Raw genomic sequence first — 25667 nt, 5'->3', positions numbered from 1 at the left:
GGTTGTTCAGTTTCCATGTAGTTGTGAGGTTTTAAGTGAGTTTCTTAATCCTGAGTTCTAATTTGATTGCACTGTGGTCTGAGAGATAGTTTGTTGTGATTTCTGTTCTTTTACATTTGCTAAGGAGTGCTTTACTTCCAATTATGTGGTCAATTTTAGAATAAGTGCAATGTGATACTGAGAAGAATGTATATTCTGTTGATTTGGGGTGGAGAGTTCTGTAGATGTCTATTAGGTCTGCTTGTTGCACAGCTGAGTTCAGGTCCTGGATATCCTTGTTAACCTTCTGTCTCATTGATCTGTCTAATATTGACAGTGGGGTGTTAAAGTCTCCCATTATTATTATGTGGAAGTCTAAGTCTCTTTGTAGGTCTCTAAGGACTTGCTTTATGAATCTGGGTGCTCCTGTATTGGGTGCACATATATTTAAGATAGTTAGCTCTTCTTGTTGAATTGATCCCTTTACCATTAGGTAATGGCCTTCTTTGTCACTTTTGATCTTTGTTGGTTTAAAGTCTGTTTTACCAGAGACTAGCATTGCAACTCCTGCCTTTTTTTTTTTTTTTTTTCTTTCCATTTGCATGGTAGATCTTCCTCCATTCCTTTATTTTGAGCCTGTGGGTGTCTTTGCATGTGACATGGGTCTCCTGAATACAGTACACTGATGGGTCTTGACTCTTTATCCAATTTGCCAGTATGTGTCTTTTAATTGGAGCATTTAGCCTATTTACATTTAAAGTTAATATTGTTATGTGTGAATTTGATCCTGTCATTATGATGTTCGCTGGTTATTTTGCCCATTAATTGATGCAGTTTCTTCATAGCATGGATGGTCTTTACAATTCGGCCTGTTTTTGCAGTGGCTGGTACCGATTGTTTCTTTCCATGTTTAGTGCTTCCTTCAGGAGCTCTTGTAAGGCAGGTGTGGTGGTGACAAAATCTCTTAGCATTTGCTTGTCTGTAAAGGATTTTATTTCTCCTTCACTTATGAAGCTTAGTTTGGCTGGATATGAAATTCTGGGTTGAAAATTCTTTAAGAATGTTGAATATTGGCTCCCACTCTCTTCTGGCTTGTAGGGTTTCTGATGAGCGATCTGCTGTTAGTCTGATGGGCTTCCCTTTGTGGATAACTTGACCTTTCTCTCTGGCTGCCCTTAACACTTTTTCCTTCATTTCAACTTTGGTGAATCTGACAATTATGTGTCTCAGGGTTGCTCTTCTCAAGGAGTATCTTTGTGGTGTTCTCTGTATTTCCTGAAGTTGAATGATGACCTGCCTTGCTATGTTGGGGAAGTTCTCCTGGATAATATCCTGAAGAGTGTTTTCCAACTTGGTTCCATTCTCCCCATCACTTTCAGGTACACCAATCAAATGTAGATTTGGTCTTTTCACATAGTTCCATATTTCTTGGAGGCTTTGTTGATTTCTTTTTACTTTTTTCTCTAAACTTCTCTTCTCACTTTATTTTATTAATTTGATCTTCAATCACTAATAGTCTTTCTTCCACTTGATCAAATTGGCTATTGAAGCTTGTGCATGCATCACAAAGTTCTCGTGCCATGGTTTTCCGCTCCATCAGGTCATTCAAGGTCTTCTCTACACTGTTTATTCTAGTTAGCCATTCGCCTAATCTTTTTTCAAGGTTTTTGGTTTCCTTGCAATTTTGAACATCCTCCTTTAGCTTTGAGAAGTTTGTTATTACCGTCCTTCTGAAGCCTACTTCTGTCAACTCATCAAAGTCATTCTGCATCCAGCTTTGTCCCGTTGCTGGCGAGGAGCTGCTATCCTTTGGAGGAGAAGAGGTGCTCTGATTTTTAGAATTTTCAGCTTTACTGCTCTGGTTTCTCCCCATCTTTGTGGTTTTATCTACCTTTGGTCTTTGATGTTGGTGACCTACAGGTGGGGTTTTGGTGTAGATGACCTTTTTGTTGATGTTGATGCTATTCCTTTCTGTTTGTTAGTTTTCCTTCTAATAGTCAAGTCCCTCAGCTGCAGGTCTGTTGCAGTTTGCTGGAGTTCCACTCCAGACCCTGTTTGCCTGGGTATCACCAGTGGAGGCTGTAGAACAGCAAATATTGCAGAATAGCAAATATTGCTGCCTGATCCTTCCTATGGAAGCCTCATCCCAGAGGGGCAACCACTTATATGAGGTGTCTGTCAGCCCCTACTGAGGGATGTCTCCTAGTTAGGCTACACGGGGGTCAGGGACCCACTTGAGGAGGCAGTCTATCCATTCTCAGAGCTCAAGTGCATGCTGGGAGAAGCACTGCTCTCTTCAGAGCCGTCAGACTGGGAAGTTTAAGTCTGCAGAAGTTTCTGCTGCCTTTTGTTCAGCTATGCCCTGCCCACAGAGGTGGGGTCTAGAGGCAGTAGGCCTTGTTGAGCTGTGGTGGGCTCCACCCAGCTCGAGCTTCCCAGCTGCTTTGTTTACCTATTCAAGCCTCAGCAATAGTGGATGCCCCTCCCCCAGCCAGGCTGCCATCTTGCAAATCGATTTCAGACTGCTGCGCTAGCAGTGAGCAAAGCTCGGTGGGTGTGGGAGCCACTGAGCCAGGCATGGGAGAGAATCACCTTGCCTGCTGTTTGTTAAGAACTCGGGAAAAGCACAATGTTTGGGCGGGAGTGGCCCGTTTTTCCAGGTAGTCTGTCACACTTCCCTTGGCTAGGAAAGGAGAATCCCCTGACCCCTTGCGCTTCCCGGTTGAGGTGATGCCCTGCCCTGCTTTGGCTCATCCTCCATGGGCTACACCCACTGTCCAACCAGTCCCAATGAGATGAACCAGGTACCTCAGCTGGAAATGCAGAAAACACCCCTCTTCTGCATTGATCACGCTGGGAGCTGCGGATCAGAGCTGTTCCTATTTGGCCACCTTGGAATGCCCCCGACTTTCACCACTTCTATTCAACATAGTACTGGAAGTCCTAGCCAGAGCAATCACACAAGAAGAAGAAATACAGGGCATCCAAATTGGTAAAGACGAAGTCAAACTGCCACTTTTTGCTGATGATATGATTGTATAGCTGGAAAACCCTAAAGACTCATCTAAAAAGCTCCTAGGTCTGATAAATGAATTCAGTAGTTTCAGGATAGAAAATCAATGTACACAAATCAGTAGCACTGCTATACACCAACAATGACCAAGCTGAGAAACAAATCAGGATCTCTATCCTTTTCACAAAAGCTGCAAAAAATAAAATAAAATTCTTAGGAATATACCTAACCAAGGAGGTAAAAGATCTCTACAAGGAAGATTACAAAACACTGCTGAAAGAAATCATCAATGACACAAACAAATGTAAACACATCCCATGCTCATGGATGGCTAGAATCAATATTGTGAAAATGACCATGCTGCCAAAAGCAATCTACAGGTTCAGTGCAATTCCCATCGAAGTATCAACATCATTCTTCACACAACTAACAAAAGCAATCCTAAAATTCATATGGAACCAAAAAAGAGTCCACATAGCCAAAGCAAGAATAAGCAAAAGGAACAAATCTGAAGGCATCACATTACCCAACTTCAAACTATACTACTAGGCTATCATTACCAAAACAGCATGGAACTGCTATAAAAATAGGCATGTAGACTAATGAAACAGAAAAGAGAACCCAGAAATAAAGCCAAATACTTACAGCCAACTGATCTTTGACAAAGTCAACCAAAACATAAAGTGGGGAAAGGACACCCTGTTCAACAAGTGGTGCGGGGATAATTGGCAAGCCACATGTAGAAGAATGAAACGGGATCTTCATCTCTCACCTTATACAAAAATCAACTCAAGATGGAACAAAGACTTAAATCTGAGACCAGAAACCATAAAAATTCCAGAAGATAACACTGGTAAATTTCTTATAGAGGTTGGCTAGGTTGGCTTAGGCAAAAAGCTCATGACCCAGAATCCAAAAGCAAATGCAACAAAAACAAAAATAAATAGATGGGACATAATTAAATTAAAAAGCTTCTGTGCTGCAAAATTAATAATCCTCAGAGTAAACAGACAACCAACAGAATGGGAGAAAATCTTTGCAAACTATGTATCCGACAAAGAAGTAATATCCAGAATCTACAAGGAACGCTAATAAATCAGCAAGACAAAAAGCAAATAATTTCATCAAAAAGTGGCCAAACGACATGAATAGACAATTCTCAAAAGAAGATATACAAATGGCCAACAAACATATGAAAAAATGCTCAGTATCACTAATTATCAGAGAAATGCAAATTAAAACCACAGTGAGATACCACTTTACTCCTGCAAGAATGGTCATAATCAAAAAATTAAAAAATAATAGATGTTGGTGTGGATGTGGTGAAAAGGGAATACTTTTACACTGCTGGTGGGAATGTAGACTAGTACAACCACTACGAAAATCAGTATTGAGATTCCTTAAAGAATTAATAGTAGAACTACCATTTGATCCAGCAATCCCACTACTCCTGGGTATCTACCCAGAGGAAAAGAAGTCATTATATGAAAAAGACACTTGTGCACATGTGTTTACAGCAGCACAATTCACAATGGCAAAAATATAGAACCAGCCTAAATGCCCATCGACCAATGAGTAGATAAAGATGTATATGCACCATGGAATACTACTCAGTCATAAAAGGAATAAAATAATGGCATTTGCAGCAACCTGGTTGGAGTTGGATACCATTATTCTAAGTGAAGTAACTCAGGAATGGAAAACCAAACATCATATGTTCTCACTTATAAGTGGGAGCTAAGCTATGAGGATGCAAAAGAACAATAATAATATAATGGACTTTGGGGACTTGGAGGGAAGGTGGGGAGAAGGGTAACGGATAAAAGACTACACATTCAGTACAGTGTACACTGCTCATGTGACAGGTACACCAAAAATCTCAGAAATTACCATTAAAGAACTTATCCATGTAATAAAAAAACCACCTGTTAAATAATTTAAAATAGAAAAAAACAAAAACAAAAACAAAAATAACTAGTTGCCTATATACACCAACAACAGCCAAGCCAAGAATCAAATCAGAAAGGCAATCCCATTCACAATTGCCACAAAAAGAAAACATACCTAGGAATATAGCTAACCAGGGAGGTAAAAGATCTTTACAATTAAAATTGGAAAACACTGCTCAAAGAAATCAGAGAAGACACAAACAAATGGGGAAAATAATCCCATGCTCATGGATAGAAAGAATCAATATCATTAAAATGGCCATACTGCCCAAAGCTATTTACAGATTCAATGTTAATCCTATCAAACTACCAACAACATTCCTCACAGGACTAGAAAAAATTATTTTAAAATTTATATGGAACAAAATAAGAGTGCAATAGCCATGGTGGTTCCTCAAAGAGCTAAAAACAGAACAATCATTCAACCCAGCAATCCCATTACTGGGTATATACCCAGAGGAATATAAATCATTCTACCATAAACACACATGCACTTGAATGTTTATTGTAGCACTATTAACAATAGCAAAGACATGGAAACAACCTAAATGCCCATCAATGACAGATTGCATAAAAAAAAATGTGGTACACACACTATGGAATACTATGTACTATGTACATATACACTATGGAATACTACGCAGCCATAAAAAAACAAAATTGTGTCTTTTGTGGGAACATGGATGTAGCTGGAGGCTATTATCCTTAGCAAACTCATGCAGGAACAGAAAACCAAATACCACGTGGTCTCACTTATAAGTGAGAGCTAAATGATGAGAACCCATGAATGCAAAGAAGGTAACAAAAGACACTGAGGTCTACTTGAGGGTGAAGAGTGGGAGGAGGGAGAGGAGCAGAAAAAATAACCACTGGGAACTAAGATTAATATCTGAATGATGAAATAATCTATACAACAAACCCCCATTACATGAGTTTACCTATATAACCCTTCACATGTGCCTCTGAACCCAAGATAAAAGTTTAAAATTTTTAATTGTACATTTGAAGATAACTAAAGAGTATAATTGGATTGTTTGTAACACAAGGATAAATGCTTGAGGGGATGCACACTCATTCTTCATTATGGGATTTATTTTTTTTTTTTGAGACGGAGCCTCGCTCTGTTGCCCAGGCTGGAGTGCAGTTGCGCAATCTCAGCTCACTGCAACCTCTGCCTCCCAGTTTCAAGCGATTCTCCTGACTCAGCCTCCTGAGTAGCTGGGACTACATGCGTGTGCACTATGCCTGGCTATTTTTTTTTTTTTTTTTTTTTTGTATTTTTGGTAGAGATGGGGTTTCACGCTGTTGGCCAGGCTGGTCTCAATCTCCTGACCTCGTGATCTGCCCGCCTCGGCCTCCCAGAGTGCTGGGATTACAGGCATGAGCTACTGCGCCTGGCTCATGATGTGATTATTATATATTGCATGCCTATATCAAAACATTTCATGTATCTCATAAATATATACACCCACAATGAACCCACAAAAATTGAAAAGAAAAAAAAATAAAATGGGAATACTTTCAGGGTTGCTGAATGAAAAGCACCAAACTCTGTGAAATATGGCCACCTGCTATTATTATCTCTGCCTTCTGAAATCTGGCCCTTTTTTTTACTTTTATTATTTTTAATTAATATTTAATAAGTGTGCATATTTATGAGGTATAGTGTGATATTTCAATACACATATACAATGTGTAATTATCAAATCACAGTAATTAGAATATCCATCACCTCAAACATCTATCATTTCTTTGTATTGGGAGATTTCAATATCTGCTCTTCTAACTATTTGAAAATTTACAGTAAATGTTAATTATGATCACCTTACAGTGCTATAGAACACTATAATTTATTCCTTCTATCTAGCTGTAATTTTGTATCCATTAACCAACCTCTGGCTATCTCCTGCTACTTCATCTTTCCTAGTCTTTAGTAACTTCCATTCTCCTCTCTACATTTTTTAGATAAACATTTTCAGCTTCTACATATGAGTGAGAACATGTAGTATTTGTCTTTCTCTGCCTGGCTTATTTCACTTTACATAATGTCCTCCAAATTCACCCATGTTGCCACGAATGACAGAATTTTCTTCTTTCTTATGGCTGATTAGTATTTCATTGTGTATATTATCACATTTTCTTTATCTATTCATCTGTTGATGAACAGTTAGGTTGATTCCACATCTTGGCCATGATAAATAATGCTGCAATAAACATGGAGTGCAGCTGTCTCCTTGACATACTGATCTCCTTTCCTTTGAATATATACCCAGTAGTGGGATTGCTGGATCACGTGGTAGCTCTATTTTTAGGTTTTTTTTTTTTTTTTGGCAACCTCCATACTGTTTTTCATAATGTACATTCCCACCAACAATATATGAGTTTCCCGTTCTCTGTATTTTTGCATTTGTTGTCTTTTTTTTTTTTTTTGCATTTTCAAATATTCTCTGTATCTTTGCATTTTTTCATATACCTGTTAGCCATGTGTATGTCTTCTATCAAGATATGTCTAATTTATCTCAAATGAGATATCTCATTTGATTCTGGCCTATTCTTAAGTGTCTCCTTCTCCATGAAATTTTCCTCAATCTCCCGCGGCGGCAAGTATCCCCAGAAAGTGTATGGAAAAAAAAGTGCATATGTACACTTCTCCCGTTGGAAGAAGATTCTGCTCTAACCAGGGAATACCGGTGACTGCTATGAACCATTTACTCATTTTCTTATCCAGGTGAGAGAGGGAGCAGTGAGAGAGAGAATGAAGGCAGAACTTGGGACAGGTGATTGAACAGAAGCTGTTAGAGAGCCAAGGCCACAAGATGCTGGGAGAAAATAAGAATATGAAGAAACATGAAAAAAGTTCTTGCCAAATATGTCAGAATTTTATCCACCCACATCATCCAAAGATGAGTTCCATTTTCAGGGCACTGGGAAGGTCTCTGTCTCACTTCCTTTTAAAATGTAGCTACTATTCCAATATGCAGCTCCTTGCCAACTAAGCCTTGACCTCTTTCATCTACTCTAAATCAGAATAACTTATCGCTGTTATTGTCCTTCATCTTTAAAATGCTTTTATTAAGACTCAATTATAAACTCCCTCAGAGGCTTCCGGTTTCTGGTAATAGCAGGCTAGGTTATTCAAATCAATACTCTTGCTGAAAACAACAACAAAATACTGATAACATATATTTAAACAAACACCACTACCTTAAAATAATCAAATATTTGAAAACACAATTAAGAACTTCCAGGTAAACATTTGAATAAAACCCTGCTACCAAAATAGTAAGAAGACTACTGAATGATCAAAACCCTTAGAGGCATCTGTCAATACTGCTGTAGTCACTGCTGGCCAAACGGATACTAATCAAGACCTGGGGCCCACAGAAACTTGAGGGTCTTATTGGGTACTCTTCCGAAATTAATACACATGCAAATTAATACACAGACCTAAATTTGCCTCTCTTACCCCTCAACCTGAGAGGATTGCAGGAAAACCTGCCTTGGTACTAAGCAAAGAAGAAGAAGAAAAAAAAAGGAACAAAATGTCCTTGAGAAGCTGTGGCCATAGACCAAATTCTTACGACTTTGTACCATGGGTACACTTAGCCTGGGTGAGCCAGACTTTAAGCCATGCATGTGCTGTGAGAAGATCTCAACTGTTGTCCCCACGTGCCTGGCAAAAACAAAATAAAGCCTTTCTAGAGGAGGATACACTCAAACTAGGTTTCAGAGTATTCCCCCAAATAAATTGAGGACAATTGCCAGTTACCTAGTCAAAGATAACCAATAACCACGAGAATACAAACCAGCAAAACAACAGAGAGAAGGAATAGATCCACACAGGCTTCAGCTATTAGACCTACATTAAAAAACAATTATGCTTACGATGTTTATAGAAATGAATGGCAACTTGAAATTAACCATAGTAGACTACAAAAAGTCACATATCATGTCTGAAAAGAAATGAAATTAGAAACAAAAACATAGTAACTGAAATAAAAATTCAACAATCATATTTGCAACATATTGCCAATACCTGTATAACAGAGAAATAATGAACTGGAGGGTCGGTTGAGGAGGTGGGGTCAGAAGACCATGTATAGAATGCAGTACTGAGAGGAAAAAAATAACCACATATAGAAGATGTGGAGAAGATAGGAGAACATAATACAAAGTTCTAACATTGGCATGCCAGGAAGCAGTGGATAAGTGAATAGGGTAGAGCTTGAGAAATGTTTGTAACTGGTAAGACACCAATTCACAGATTTAAGACTCAGTCAATTCCATGCAGAAAAGAAACTCATGCCTAGACAACTGGTTATGAAAGTGCAGAAACCTAAGATAAAGAGAAAATCTTAAAACAGTCAAAGAGAAAATTCTCTTCAAAGGAGCAACTAACAATAGGCTGCTTAACAGCATGTCAGAAAAGGGTAGACTGATACAGGTTTAATGTGGTCAAAGAAAATTAGTGCTAACCTAGAATTTACAACAACAACAAAGAGTGTCATTCAAGAACAAATTTGGTCCTGTTCTTAGTCTGTGATCCCCTATAAAGTTCCAGACACTCTGGGAGAGGCTTGAAAAATCAATGCTGCTTACATTTTAACAGTAATGGATAAGGTCATAAGTTAATCAGAACCATGTTTGAGAAAGTTGTAGAACAAGGCCCTGCTATGGCACACAGAGTTGGTGAAAAGGGGTGAAAGGGTACCTGAGAGGTGGGAGGTGGCTGACAGAGACCACCCAGCCCTACCTTAAAATTTTCCCTGCTGTGAATATAGCTTGTTGGTGGAAAATACCTGCTTTCTCCTCTTCACTCCTCATCATTTGGTACATCAAGGACCAGTTCCTTATCCCTTATCCCTTACCGGCAGGGTTGACATTCAAAATATTTAATAATGCTAAGTACCAGTACACATCAATCAGAAAAGACACCTAATGTAAGTCCAGATCCTGACTGCTGCACAGGATCAAGTTCCTGGGGGTCCCCTGCAGTATAAATTGTTAAACACTTTAGTGGCTGGATTGTGGAAAAGCCCTGTGGGAGGAACCTGATCAGCTAGGATAATGCAGATATTCAAGTCAGAGGCTATTTAGCAACAAGTATTTCCTTATTTTAATACACATATTGGCAATACTAGTACATACTAACTGAATAATGAGCCCTGTTTACAGCCCTTCCACCAGGATCCTTAACAGCTCTCAACCTTCTGCTCCCGCATCATCTGCCTTATGATTTCCCTTTCAACTTTAAACCTTCCAATAATGCTGCTTTCTTGTCTACTTCTACCAGGAATATCCCTTACCATAAAATCCATTTTTTTTCTCAGAACCTAGTTCTGAGTTCCCTTGAAACACTGAGACAGAAGTTGCATATTCTCTTTTGGTGGACTGTTCATTCCTGAATATGACTGTATCATTTCGTTTCACCCTAGTAGGCTTTATAAAATGAGAATCTAGATTTATGCAGAAAATAAGAGGTATTTCTTTGCTGTGGTCAGATTTAAAATAAACTTTCTTCAAAATGGCAAGCTCCTTTGGTACATTTTATGTTTGCTTAAAATAACTCTGTCACTGGCTGGGCATGGTGGCTCACGCCTGTAATCTCAGCACTTTGGGAGGCTGAGGTGGGCGGATCACAAGGTCAGGAGTTCGAGAGCAGCCTGGCCAATATGGTGAAACCCCATCTCTACTAAAAATACAAAAAAAATTAGCCGGGCATAGTGGCACACGCCTGTAGTCCCAGCTACTCAGGAGGCTGAGGCAGGAGAATTGCTTGAACCTGGGAGGCAGAGGTTGCAGTGAGCCAAGATCGTGCCACTGACCTCTAGCCTGGGTGACAGAGTGAGACTCCATCTCAAAACATACATACATACATACATACATAAATAAATAAATGACTTTGTTTCTTTATTACACAGTATATATTTATAATAGAAAAATAGAAAATACAAATAAAATCACTTGTAATCTACTTCTTTCAGATATTTACTTTATTTATGTCTGTTCATCTATATGTATGTATATAAAGTGAATGTTACACTTTATATATAAACCCTTTTAGGATAAAGTTATATCTACATTCATTGCCAGTATCAGATATACCAAAGTATGGCCATATTTAGTTAAAGAAACAATTTCTTCTTCCTAGAGACAATACCTTTATTTGGATTTTAGTGAATATATCAAACACTATCAAAGTGAAGTTGCTTTGCCATCAAACGAAAAGTCCTGTCGTAGTGCCACTCAATATGTTTTGGATTATCATCTTCAGATACAAAAGCATATCATGAGTTCAAAGCCCAGTGAATTCATTTTTAAACCTTGGGACTTGGAGTACATTTGAATTTAAATTCAGTAATGCCCTGAGATCAACTTGAACTGACAAATTCTTTAGAAGAAAGAGGAATAAAGCAATTTGATGAAAATTGCACTGTGCAGTGCCTTGCACTCCAGATATTTCACTTTTACATTAAATTTTTTTCAATTAATTTAAAGATAACTGCTATATGCCAGATATTCAGGCTATTCATCATTATTATTCATTTATTTATATTCAGCACTGTCATTTCCAAGGACATAATTCTTAAGGAAACGTAATTACTCTAAACCTATCTACTTGCTTATATAAAAATTTGTGAAACCTTTTTCCTAAAAAGAAAGTTAAACATTAGTTGAGAGAATGTTCACCTGGGACCAGTACATACCAGGCACACTTAGGCCTCTATTCCTTGTCCCCTCATGCCTAGCAGGCTCCCTGTCCTGAGCCCCAGGAGCCTCAGGTTTGTAGAGCATTGTTCCAAGCATAACAAAATTTCAACAAAAATTTGCTGATGGAAGGTGGCTTCCAGAGAAAAAGAACAACACATGCTATGAAACATGTGGGAAACACTACCACACTGGCACATGAATTAAGTAAAGACAAATGCCCATTAAAACATCCTGCATCCACTCCCCTCATCCACTTCATTTGACAAGAACGTAGAATCACAGACTCAAAAGCATAAAAAAGCTTACAACAGGAAGAGACTTTGGAATTAATGCTGTCCATTATTTTGTAGGTAATAAAACTAAGACCCAGAGATTCACTTCACTTGACAACCCTGGGGCAAAGAAGTACCCAGAGCCTACCGGTCATGACTTACCATGGGGTCTGTACCCTTGAGTGAAGAGTGGGGTACAGAACGAATCCACAGGTGGAGCACTTTGAGGGTCACTAACTGACAAACTCCCCAAAGTCTACTGCCATATTTACAATGTCTAGCAATTCCAATCTATGAAATCACCTCCTTTGTTTCATGCAAAGCTCACTTTAAACTTTGACTCCTCTAAAAATGTTCATTATAAAAACATAAGGTTAATGTAATTTTTTAAGGTAAAATTACACATAAGTCAAACACATTACTAATAATCTGGATTTTTACACTTTTAGGTAAACAAAAGTTAACATCCTCTGTATCTGGAATCCTACATCAAACTCCCATGGAGTAAATTTAACAAATTTAAAATGTTTAGAAGGTAGTCACATGAAGTGTACAGCACGTTGTGATTGGCCAATGCTTTTGCAATCAGTCCAACATTTGCCTCTAAGTGTGGGGCAACCACAAACTCCATTTTTCTTGGACGACAGTTCAGTGGTTCTCCAACTCAATTTAGTCTGCTGCTGGCTGCTATTTGACTATGTGGTCAAAACTTCCGCTTTCATTCACCTCATACGGAAATCCAGCTGATAATCTTAACATTTCCTCTAATAGGAAAAGTAACTGACGTGATGATATATCAGTAATGGAGCATGAAGATGACCCTACTTTACATTCTTAAATGGTTCCCCAGAGCCTACAGGATAAAGTCCAGACTCCTTTAACTGGCTATCATGAATCTTCAGAATCTGAATCTCATTTATCTTTCTAGTACCATTTCTCAATCCTCCCCCTTCTTACTGTCCGGCCCAGGCATGCTAAACTATTCTTAGCTCTCTGGAAAAGTCAAATGCTCTAGATATACTCTCTTGCCATTTACCTGGCTAGTTCCTACTCACACTGCAAAGGTCCATTTAGTGGTCTGCATCCATTTGGAGCCCCATCATAATGAAATCAAGCACACCCTAAATGCAGGAACAGTCAATTCACTTACAGTGAGACACATCTCACATCAACATTCGGCTTTCTTCACTAATCTCTTGGTAAAATAGTTTATACTCATGGCTTCCACTTTTTTTTTTTATCATCCAATAATTTCTAAACCGTTTGTAAGCTTGCCTCCCCTAGCATTACTCAACTTTTTTGAAGGCTACTAGTGTCCTCATAATCATTTATTTCATTGGCAATAGTTTTTGCAAATACTAAGCCTCCTTAAATTCTCTAAAGCTATCAAGATGCTAGTCACTCAGTTACATTTTCCCTTTCTTTTCCTTCTGTGACATACAATTATTCTGGGTCTCTTATTCTGATTGTTCCTGCACTGACTCCACTTCTTTTTCTTTCTCTTTCTCTTTCTTTCTTTCTTTCTCTTTCTCTGATTGTTCCTTCATCGGCCCCACTATCATTCACTGGCTCCACGTATTCCTCTGGTTAAAGATATTCTTCTGGGTTCATTAGATTAAAAGCAATAGGAGGCCTCCTACTCCCTCAATTCAACAAACTCATTTGTGTATCCAGTTGATTCTAGCTTCTCAGGGAAAAAAGGAGAAATTACAATCCAATAAAAAAGGTGTTAATATCATTAAATATGACTTAGGTTCATGTCTCAGGTCTGTCATTCATGAGCAATGTGGCATGAGGTATACTACTTAACCAATTTAGGCCTCAGTTTTTCATCTATAAATTGGAGAAAATAATGCCTATCTTTTAGTATTACTTTATGAATTGCAGTACACAAAGTACATATTCCAACGGCAGGTAGGTACATAGTGGGCATTTAATAAAAGTTTTTCATTATTACTGTTATTTCCATACTCACTTCCACCAAACTTGTACAGTTTGTTTCAACTTCTTTTATTGTGTCATACACATCAACAAAAGATAAATCATCTAGAGTACAGATATAAACAGGTTTCCTTTCTGGCCCAGTAAGTCTCAACAGCTTGACTCAAAGCTCAATTCCTCCTGATTTAAAAAGCTTCAGGTTCTAGCTCCAATCTTCCTCTTCAACCTTCTGCCTCACTGTTCTTCTAAGTGAATACCATTCTCCAAATAAATTGGACCTTTTTTGGTTCTCAAACATGCTGTATACTCTTCACCTCAAAGTCCACCTCAGATTCTATCTGCTTTATGAAATTTCTCTCCCCAGCTGGATATTTGATCTTCAGAGTATTTTACTGGCACTTCTCTCAGAGGGTACTCATATTCTGCCTGGTATTCAGTAATTTGTGCATAAATAACCTTTCCTGCTTATAAATTGTAGTCCCTTTGAAGGGAGAAACTAGGTTCTTATTCATGCTAGTACTTACCACTTAGCTAAGTGATGACACGTGTATATTTAAAAATAATAAACAAGGCTGGATGTCATGGCTCACGCCTGTAATCCCAGCACTTTGGGAGGCCGAGGCAGGCAGATCACCTGGGGTAAGGAGTTCAAGACCAGCCTAGCCAACATGGCGAAATCCCATCTCTTCTAAAACTACAAAAATAAGCCGGGCATGGTGGCATGCACCTGCAGTCTCAGCTACTGGGGAGACTGAGGCAGGGGAATTGCTTGAACCCAGGAGGTGGAGGTTGCAGTTAGCCGAGATGGCGCCACTGCACTCCAGCCTGGGTGAAAGTGTGAGACTCCATCTCAAGATAAATAAATAAATACAAATAAGCTAAAATAATAAACAAAAAACCCTGACTCTTTCTCAAGGGATTATTTTCATGTCCTCAACTTCTTATGAAGTGGTAGGAGTAGGGTGGGAAGGGAAGGCTGTATATAGGGTACTTACAGAGGCACGGCAACCTGAATTCCCACTTGGAATTCTCCCAGCCGCCACAAAAAGGCAGGGCTGAAACAGCCATAATAGAAATTGACCAGGTAAGACTTTAAGAATCTGTTAATCAATTGCAGTCAACCTCTTGGGAAACCCTTTACCAATCTGCTAAGCTTGTCTATATTTCTTTTCTTCCCAACAGTTATTTTTCCTAACCTTCCAGTCTCCTCCCAACTGAGTAAAAAAAAGATTTTAATTTAAACCCACAGTCGAACATATAGTGAAATACACGTGCATACTTAATGTTATGTATTAGTTCCTATTTGAGAATTTTATTTCTTTAAAATGTATTTCAACCAAAATCCAACACCAAATTCTATGGGTAACATCTTAAGGCTGAACCTAGTATAGTGCTTTGTATATAGTACACATTCAGTATGTAATGGTTAAAAGAGTGAATTTACAGTCTACAATTGCAGGACTTAATTTTGGCTAACTGCAGTGGAAAAAATGAGAGAAGATATAATCCAAGTAAGAATGACACTGGGGGGTTCAGGCCCACAACACCAGCTAGGTAGACCCTTAGGTGCCCAGTGATATACAAAGATTTAAGTATTCCCAGCTGAGCCCCTTGACAATAGAGATACATCATTTTATTTTGTATTACTTAGTACTGTGCCAAATCCAAAAATACTCTCTCGAGTGCAAGAGTATCCAGGAATTAGAAATATTGAAAGCTCCATTATCCAAGCAAATTAGGTATAGTTCTTATAATTTTTTCAACTCAGGATCCTCAGTCACTCCACAGAGTAAGCAAAGTATGCAATTATTAGAATTATTAGTCTCGATTTACATAAGATCACACTGCTGGCACTAAACTCCAGTTCCAGACTCTTTTTTCCACTACTGAATGCCATAGAAACATAAAAAAAGAAAAAAATGGAAAGATCTTTAAAAACCATGCAGCTGGATGTTAAGATGATGAAAACTGAGGCCCATGAACACAGTCACATTAGCTCAAGGCTCCTATTAAAGCCAAATAATTTCGTGCAAAATCATCTCCCTCTGATTATCATTATCTACACACCCACACATATATATAATTTTTCTTTTTGCCTTTCTGAAAATCTGGAGGTCTGAAAAGACTTTATGATTTCTTTTAAAGATACACGTTTGTACGTGTAACCAGAGGGCACGTTTTATACGGTCCACATGTTTTCTTAAAAAAAAAAAAAAAGGAAATAGAGGGAGTGTGAAGTGTGCGTGATAGGCAAATGTTCTCGAACTTTATTGTGTAGTGTAACCCCTATGGCATAGGCCCTTAGAATTTAGCCACATTAATGAACAGATAGTGTTATGTAGTAGAAAGATCACAAACTTTGAGGTTTTTTGTTTTGAGACAGAGTCTTGCTCTGGTGCCCAGGCTGGAGTGCAGTGGCGGGACCTCAGCTCACTGCAGCCTCCACCTCCTAGGTTCTAAGCGATTCTCCTGTCTCAGCCTCTGGAATAGCTTGGATTACAGGCGCCTGCCACCACGCCTGGCTAATTTTGTATTTTTAGTAGAGACGGGGTTTCACTATGTTGGCAGGCTGGTCTCGAACTCCTGACCTCAGGTGATACACCCGTTTCGGCCTCCCAAAGTGCTGGTTTTCCAGGCGTAAGCCACCGCTTCCAGCTCAACACGGAGGTTTTATCTACCACTTACTATGCAGTCTTGGCTAAAACACTTAACTTCTTTGAGCCCGAGTTTCCTCATCATTAAATCGAGATAATTCAGGTTTGATGTGAAGATTTGAGAGGAAAGTATGTCTGGCACACTGCTGAAGATCGATAAATATTTGTTGAATGAATAACACAGCCAGCCGATGCTCAACACAAGACATACACAAACACACACACACGGTTAGGTAGTTGCCGTCTCCCAGGGAGCTCCAGAAGTGGATGCTCTCAGCCCTCCCTCTGACTTCAGAAGCCTGGAGCTCAGCCCGCAGCCCAGCGCGTCTCTTCTCAGCTTTAATCAGTGCCCGGGGCAGGGCCTGCAGAGAACTCTCTGGGCCTCACAACAAGCCCCCAGAACACACTGGACTTAAGAGTCTCGTTACGCCTTCTCCGTCGCCGTTCCCCGCCCTCAGGGCCAGAGTCCGAGGAAGCCCGATAGCGGTTCTCCGCCTCTGTAACACAACTCCAGCACCGGGGAGCTTGCCCTGCAGTTAGCGTCCAGCGGGGATTAGGCCCTTCGTTTTCCTCATCGTTTCAATCTCTATCTTCTGGTCGGAGTCCAAGCTTAGCAGCACCAGGACACGGCCCTTGGTGGTCTACGCCACACCCCTCCTTCCCGGCGGCCTCAGGTCCATTACCAGCGGTCCCGAAGGCCACGTTGCCTAGGAAACTGGGGCGGGGCTTGGGAAAGGATGGGTCTGCGCGCCATTTGCGCAGGCGCTTCGGCCCTGGCCTCTGACTATCGCGAGAATCGGCTCCCGGAAGTTCCACGTCAGTCAGTCTGACGGTCAGAGGCTCGGTGGGTTTCTCTCAGGGCCTGCGTAGCCAGTAACAAACGAGGTGCCAGGGGTCGAACCGACACAGCCATGGTAGGTCCAGACCCCGTAGAAGGGAGCGGGGTCGCATAGGTTACGGCCGATTCCTGGAGCTTCTGGACTGAGGGCCGCGGTGAGCAGTGGTCTGGGCTCCCGCTGCGGCAGCCGCCTCCGGCCTTGCAGGGTCTTGGTCCAGTTTGATTCCAGGAAGGGAGAAGGCGGTGGGGCCCAGGGGACTGGGATGGTTTGGAGAGGCAACGCCTGCTAGTGAGGGGTTCTGTCTCCTCTGGCGCTTGTGGCGCTTGCCAGAGCTCCTGCAGTCTGCAGCGGGGTCGGTGGTGTAGGGAAATACAGAGGCCGACTATGTTGAACTCCGTAGGAGGCTTTTGGTGAAACTAAAGTTTCCTTTTAAAACGGTGGTAGTTAATCTGCACTCCTGTTGGGCTTATTCCGGGAATAGTGTGTGCTGGCTACAAGCTGTAAACAAGCAGAGAAGCCAAAAACAAATGTATATGGAGTCAAAAATGGAATTTCAAACGCTTTGGTATCTCAGCTCTTAGGTTTCTAAGGGGAGAAGGGTTGGGAGGAAGGGGGTGCTGTTTATAACGCTGGCTGGTGTGCTTTCATGCATTTGCAAATACAGTGACTGGTAAGAATAGTAATTGTTAGAGCACTCTGTTGTTATCACCATAACCGTAAAAAATGCCCTAGAATAGTTTGCACAAGAGTGTTATAATAATAAGGAAGGAAAACAATAGTGTAAGAATATCTTCTGTCTCTATTGAAAATACAAAAAAAAAAAAAATTATCCGGGCTTGATGGCACGCACCTGTAGTCCCAGCTACTAGGGAGGCTGAGGCAGGAGATTCGCTTGAACCTGGGAGGCGGAGGTTGCAGTGAGCCGAGATCGCACCACTGCACTCTAGCCTGGGACAGAGCAAGACTCCGTCCCAAAAAAAAAAAAAAGAAAAGAAAAGAAAATATTTTACATTTAAATGTTTTTCTGCCTTTAAGAAAAACTTGTTATGAAGCACAGAATCAAACATTTTGGAGCTTGAAGACGCTAGGGATTAAGTCCCTCATCTTCAGTTTAAAAAATTTTTTAAAATTATGTTTCTACAAGGTTAATTGTGGCAAAGTTGGAACTAGAAACAGAGGAAAAATTTAGGAATACTCCCAGAGAAAATGCACAGAGAAACAAATATTTTTGCATAAAATTTAGTGCACTCATTCACAGACCCCGCCCCTCTCATTCCATGGACTTTTTTTTTTTTAATTTTGTTTTATAAAAAATATGGAACCCTTCATGGATTTGCGTCTCATCCTTGCGCAGGGGCCACGCTCATCTTCTCTCTGTATCCTTCCAATGTTAGTGTATATGCTGCTGACTAGCACCATCCGTGGACTCTCTTAGGCACCCGGGTTACAGTCCCTGAACTGAACAAACCTCAAGCCTCTTAATTACAGCACTTCATATTACTAACTACCTGCTCTAGTTTGGGTCTGCTGTGGTTGCAGTAATGGATGTTTTTGAAAAAGGGTCTTGGATCTGCCTAATTTAATATTTTTTTGCCATCTTTACATTTACCAGTGTATTTATATAATGAAATATTACCTTCGTTCTTTAATATATTTTAAATCCTTTGTGGAAAATATAAAATGTGAATTTATTCATTTGTACATTTACCATAGAGTATTTACTATGTGCCATGCACTTCGCTAAACATGGTTGCCTAATTCTCACAGCAGCTGGGAGATAGAGTTACATGTTTGTGAAGTGGTTACTGTAGGTCAGGCACTGCTCTAACTGGTTAACTCTGAATTTAATTCTTACAGCACTAAGAGGTAGATAATAATAATATTTCTGTTTTGTATAAGTCAAACTTGAAAGAGCTTAAGTAAATTTGCCCACTATTGCACATCTGAAATGAGTGGTGGAACTGAAATTTAAATCCATCGTGACACTCTAGTTTTATGTTATGGTATCTGTCTTTAAACCCCCATACTCAAATATATAAGGTGGTCTGGAGATAAAGACATGTATAAGCAATGACCCTGGCTTTAAGGAAGATCTACTCTAGAAAGCAAGAAAAGGTGTGTACACAAGTGTACCATGAACAGTTAAAATGAAATCCTGTAGGATTCCCTAGGAAAGAATGCTTCAGGCTAGGGTAACTAGAAAGGTCTTACTGGTGGCAGTGGCATTTAAGCTGAGTCCTGAATGCATCCAGCTTTTGGAAATGGAGGGAAGCATTTAGAGTTGAGGATACAGTGTGAGCATCCTAATCATCTTTGTCCCAAAGTACCTAGTACATTGTCTTATTCAAGATAGTCACTTAACTATTGGGAGAAATATTATCACAAGAACCCTTGCCTGTTCCTTTTTTTTTTTTTTTTTTTTGAGACAATCTCACTGTCGCCCAGGCTGGAGTGCAGTGGTGCAGTCTTAGCTCACTGCAACCTCTACCTCCCAGGTTCAAGCAATTCTCCAGCCTCAGCCTCCTGATTAGCTGGGAATGCAGGTGCACCACCACGTCTGGCTAATTTTTTTTCTTTGTCCTTTTTTTTTTTTTTTGTATTTTTAGTAGAGATGGGGTTTCACCATGTTGGCCAGGCTGGTCTCAAACTCCTGACCTCAGGTGATCTGCCTGCCTCGGCCTCCCAAAGTGCTGGGATTACAGACATGAGCCACCACGCCTGGCTGCCTGTTCTTTTTTAAACTGAGATTTGTGCTTTGGGAGTATGTAGAGGTTTACTGGGGTTGCTCAGAGTTCCCTGGCCCAACTGATGGAGCGTCACTTTTACTCAATAATCAATAACTTAAAATATTTTAAAGTAAAATGTTCCCAATTTATAAGTGTCCAATTTGCTCATTACTGGAGGAGAATTGTGAGATATGCTGGCTTATATGAAAACCCTCACCATGGTTCCTGCCTGGTACACAATAGACGCTTTATACCTATTGACTCCATAGAGATTTAAAGGGAAGTTAAAATTTATAATAGTAATTTATGGGGCAGAACTCAGAAATGGATGAAGTGAAAAGCCTTGCTTTTCTGAACTAGCAGGGAATGTGAAGATGATGATTATTTGAAAGTAGAAAATTGGGGCTGGGAGATCGAGGTGGGTGGATCACAAGGTCAGGAGAGGAGTTGGAGACCAGCCTGGCCAATATGGTGAAACCCCGTCTCAAAAAATACAAAAATTAGCTAGACGTGGTGGCAGACACCTGTAGTCTCAGCTACTCTGGAGGCTGAGGCAGGAGAATTGCTTGAACCTAGGAGGCAGAGGTTGCAGTGAGCCAAGATCGCGCCAGTGCCCTCCAACCTGGGCGACAGAGCAAGACTGTCTCACAAAAAAAAAAAAAAGAAAGAAAGAAAGAAAGTAGAAAATTGAAGAGAGGAAGGGACTGATGACAGTGAAAACATTTTTGAGGAAATTGAAGAGAAGAGCCAGAGAACTCTGATATTTTAAAGTAAGTGGTAAAGGTTGTTGCTGAAAGTGAAGGAGGTGTGGATAGAACAAGACTTGAAGTAGTCAATGACCCAAATTTGATAACCCCAAAAAGATGAGTAAAAGCGTTGTGAGGTGTTGTCTCAGGAAATTGTCTCTGCTAGATCTTCTTTTTATATTCAAAGGTAACCTTAAATTTCTGTCCCATTCATGATCATCATAGAAGATCACAGCAATAAAGATTTTGACAGTAACTCAACTTGCCAAATGAGCTTTTAGGTTGTGTTTAAGACCTGTTAAAGGGGAAATATATTTTAAATCATATTTCTCAGCATGCCTCCTAGAGAGAATTAAGCCCACTGCCCTAAAATATCATTGTATATAATGAATTAACTTTTCTCCTAGAAAGACATTTTTTGGAGAATGGAGAAAATAGTTGTTCAAATAATTGTTCTGTAATTCAAAGGAAGAATTTGGCTTGAGAATGCTATTATAAACTATTCATATTTCTGACTTGAGAGAATGTTTTAATTTTTGTTTTAAATTGTTCCAATTTTCATTAAGTTTCTGTAATTTAAATCCATTAAAATATTTCAAACATTCCCATTTGACACCAAAGGCCATCATGCACAGGGATATAACCCTTATTGATCACACATTACATTACCTAGCATTTGCTAACATTTTTGCCAAGATAAATCTACCACTTTTCTCCAAAGAACTCAATATTATGCTTTATGGTTACCAGGAACTTATGAATAACACTTCTTCAGAATATTTCCTGATATGACACTATTGACCTGGGCACAAAATTTTAATTTGTAAATATTTAAAATTTATTGACTGGGCGCGGTGGCTTATGCCTGTAATCCCAGCACTTTGGGAGGGCGAGGCAGGTGGATCATGAGGTCAGGAAATTGAGACCATCCTGGCTAACACAGTGAAACCCCATCTCTACTAAAAATACAAAAAATTATGCACCTGTAGTCCCAGCTATTCGGGAGGCTGAGGCAGAAGAGTCGCTTGAACCGGGAGGCTGAGGCAGAAGAGTCGCTTGAACCCAGGAGGCAGAGGTTTCAGTGAGCTGAGATCGGCACCACTGCACTCCAGCATGGGCGACAGAGCGAGACTCAAAAAAAAAAAAAAAAATTTTTTTTTTTTACTAGATAAATCTATGAACTAGAGGTTCTCAAAATGTGGTCTTCGATTCCTTAAGAGTCCCTAATACTCTTTTAGGAGGTCTATAAATTAAAAGTATTTTCTTAACAGTGAGACACTGTTGGCACCTTTCACAATGTTGATATTTGCACTGATGGTGTAAAACTAATGGAAGGTAAAACTGCTAGTGAAGTGACACCAAATTGTACTGTTAGTATATTCTTCATTGTTACACAGTTTTTTAAAAAGCCAGTTTCACTTAAGAATGTCATTGATGAAACAGTAAAAATTTTATTACCTCTCCACACTTGAGTATGCATCTTTTAAATTCTGTGTGGTGAAATGGGGAGTATGCATAAAGCAGTTCTACTGCATACTGAAGTATGGTGGTTGTCTCAAGGGGAAACACTTGCACCATTTTTAAGTTGTGAGCTTTACTTGAAACAATGAGAAACTCTGCTTATTCAGACTTGAATATTTGGTAGACATTTTTTAAAAACCTGAAAGAGATTGGCTGGTCCCTGACAGTATTTGTTGCCAATGATAAAATTAGAGCTTTCAAGTGAAAGTTTGAATTTTGAAAAACTCGCTGAACTTGATGGATTTCCAATGCTTAAAGGCTTATCAGTTGAAGTAGGTGGTGAAATTAGTGAATGTACTTTTTTTTTATAGTATAATGATGTTGTTAGCATCTAGAAGATGTGCATAATTCAGTGAACCAGCATTTTCCAAATGACCAATGCTTAATGTTAGAAAAACATGCATGAGAGAAAGATCCATTCAAAGTATGGACTAAGCCAGTGGATTTTAATGTAACAAAGTATAAACAGCTGATTGATACGGTTTCAGATTTTACCTTTCAAGTAACCTTTAAGAAATTACCACTTCTCGAATTTCAAAGAATAACATCATATTACTTGAAAAAACTATTAAGAAATACTCCTCACTTTCCAGCTATGTGTCTGTGAGACCAGGCATTATTTTGTATACATTAACCAAAAGAACATATCACAGCATATTGAAGGCAGAAGCAGATAGTGAGAAACCATCTGTCTTCTGTTAAGTCAGATTGTAAAGAGTTTTGCAAAAATGTAAAATATTGCCACTTTTCTCACCAAATTTTTTTGAAAACATAGTTATTTTTCATAAAAACGTTATTTTAGTTAACATGCACTGGATTTATTTTTGTTATTTGAAAATGAAGTAATATATAAATATTTTAAAGTTGTCTCAGGTTTAATTTTTAACATGGTAACATGCCAATAGATAAAACTCACATAAACAAAAGCTCTTTGGGGTCCTCAAAGTTTTTAAGGAGAATCCTTAGAGCAAAAAGTTTGAAGACCACTGCTGTAAATCTTATAATGTTAAATATTCTGATTTTTTTGCATGTGTGAGTGAAGAAATAGGTGCTTAGACTTGAAACTGTGTCAAAAGCTTAGCAAAGTAGTAACTGAATTGTTTTGTAGGCCTATTCATGCAATTTATTTAGTTAAGATCTCAAACATATTTTATTTGGCTTAGCAGTTTAATTTTTTTAATGTTTCTTTTTAGCCTCTGCGACTTGATATCAAAAGAAAGCTAACTGCCAGATCTGATCGAGTTAAGAGTGTGGATTTGCATCCTACAGAGCCATGGATGTTGGCAAGTCTTTACAATGGCAGTGTGTGTGTTTGGAATCATGAAACACAGGTAGGAATTTTTCAGGACTTTATTAGAAATAAAATATTATGTTAGACTGTGTTTATAATGAAAGAGAAGAAATACTGTAACAGAATCCAGAAGCTATATGTAAACCGCTTTCTCCAGTTGGTAGGAAGTATTTTAAACATGAAGGAACTAACATTTATGAGGGGATAGTTTGTAGGAGAAACTGCCCTGGGTATGTTAGATATAATATTTAAATATGACAACTCTGACTTAGGTAGTATTAGCTCTTTTTTGAAATTGAGAAAACTGATGGCATTATAGGATCACTCGCTAAAGTATTTAATTGTTAATTTTCCATTCAGTGAATATTCTATCTTAAGAATGATATTTTTAAATTTATTTATTTTTCTTCCAAATGCCCAATGTAATGATATCCAGATAAATCTTTCACTCAGCTATATAGATTATATCAGGGAAATATTTATAGTCAGCTTTTGATTATACATGCATCTTACAGATTCTCTGCCTAAATGCTTGACTCATTCTCTTTCACCTGAGTAAATAACATATCCTTCAAATTAGTTTATCTCATATTTTCTAGTCTTCCTAGACTGTATTTAAGAGTACAAAGCATATAGTTAGCACTATACCATACAGTTGTGTCTACTTATGTAGTAATTATCCTTAATGTCCAAAGTTAAGTTCTTGAAATCCAGGTGAGATTCACATTTGAGGAATTTAAAATGGCAGAATAGGATCAAGGAACCAAAGCCAGAAGTAAACCTAAAAACACCTTTACACTTTTATACTCACTGTAATGAAACAGAAATGACTGTACACTAAACTTATACCCTGTATTAGTCTGTTCTCACACTGCTGTAAAGAACTACCTGAGACTGGGTAATTTATGAAGGAAAGAGGTTTAATTGACTCATAGTTCCACAGGCTTAACAGGAAGCATGACTGGGAGGCCTCAGGAAACTTAAAATCTTGGCAGCAGGTGAAGGAGAAGCAAGCACCTTCTTCACATGATGGCAGGAGAGAGAGAGCGAAGTGGAAAGTGCCACACGCTTTTAAGCCATCAGATCTCATGAGAAATCACTATCACAAGAACAGCAAGCGGGAAATCCATCCCCACCTTCAATCACCTCCAATCCACCCCCACAGTCCAATCACCTCCCGCCAGGGCCTTCCTCCAATTCAACATGAGATTTGGGTGGGGATACAAATCCAAACCATATCATAGTCCATCAGTGACATTTTATACAAATTAACATTTTGTTTTCTGCTGTATCTCGGTGCCTATAACATTACCTGGCACATAGTAAGTGCTCAATAATTATTTGTTCAATGAATGAATAATATGCATTTCACTTATCGCTAGTTCAGTATTTGTGTTCTCTACAACTTCAGATCTTTATCTTGTGAATTCTTTTTGCTTTGATGCAAATAACTGCTTTTTTTTTTCCTTTTTGTTTAGTTCTTGAGATGTTTAAAGTATTTCTGATTTTATGTTTAACAGATATGTTGGTGTCCTCTCTCTGTGGTTATTCCTAGGGATTCCCTCTTATTAACTACATTTACCTATCTCTCGGCTCTGTCACTTGATCATCTTATGTTCTAAAGCCCAGGTGTACTTATCTTTCTCTAGGCTTTATTGTAATATATCTTTGCTTTATCTGCATTTCTGCTTTGCCCCTTTTTTTTCTTCTATACCTTTTTCTGCCCTATGACAGGACCATCTGCTTCCCCTTTCATAATTTATCTCATTGGTAACTTCATGTTTAATTTCCTTCTTTCCTCCAAGAATGGAGGTTCTGTGAGGACAAGGATTACCCTCATCTTATTTCCCACTGTTGGTCCAGTGCATGAGGCACTACCTGATACACTGTCAGGCTCCTAGTAGATAGTAAGTCTTTGTTCAATGATTGATCTGTCTTTGGTTCTCCCCGTTTTTTCCCTGTGTTCATATCACCAACAGTATTTACCACTCCTGTATTGAGAGCAAATTCTTTTTTTTTTTTTTT

General features: G+C 39.0%; 1 protein-coding gene and 1 non-coding gene across 3 annotated transcripts in view; one reads left to right on the top strand and one right to left on the bottom strand.

Moving 5' to 3' along the window:
- The first annotated feature begins 17249 nt into the window (after positions 1 to 17249).
- Positions 17250 to 25667, top strand: part of COPB2 (COPI coat complex subunit beta 2) — a 36414-nt gene continuing 27996 nt past the window's right edge. For both annotated transcript variants that reach the window (XM_023187867.2, XM_023187866.2), the window contains exons 1-2: positions 17250 to 17433; positions 23545 to 23682. In XM_023187867.2, coding sequence (XP_023043635.1) covers positions 17431 to 17433; positions 23545 to 23682 — 141 coding nt within the window. In that variant the 5' untranslated portion in view covers positions 17250 to 17430. The remainder of the gene's footprint in view (positions 17434 to 23544; positions 23683 to 25667) is intronic.
- Positions 18668 to 18774, bottom strand: LOC111523384. The gene has a single exon (XR_002725509.1). It is a non-coding gene; the product is annotated as a U6 spliceosomal RNA (small nuclear RNA).

Source organism: Piliocolobus tephrosceles, chromosome 2 (genome assembly GCF_002776525.5).
Source record: "Piliocolobus tephrosceles isolate RC106 chromosome 2, ASM277652v3, whole genome shotgun sequence".
Taxonomy (NCBI): domain Eukaryota; kingdom Metazoa; phylum Chordata; class Mammalia; order Primates; family Cercopithecidae; genus Piliocolobus; species Piliocolobus tephrosceles.
This window is presented reverse-complemented; position numbering and strand designations above follow the sequence as displayed.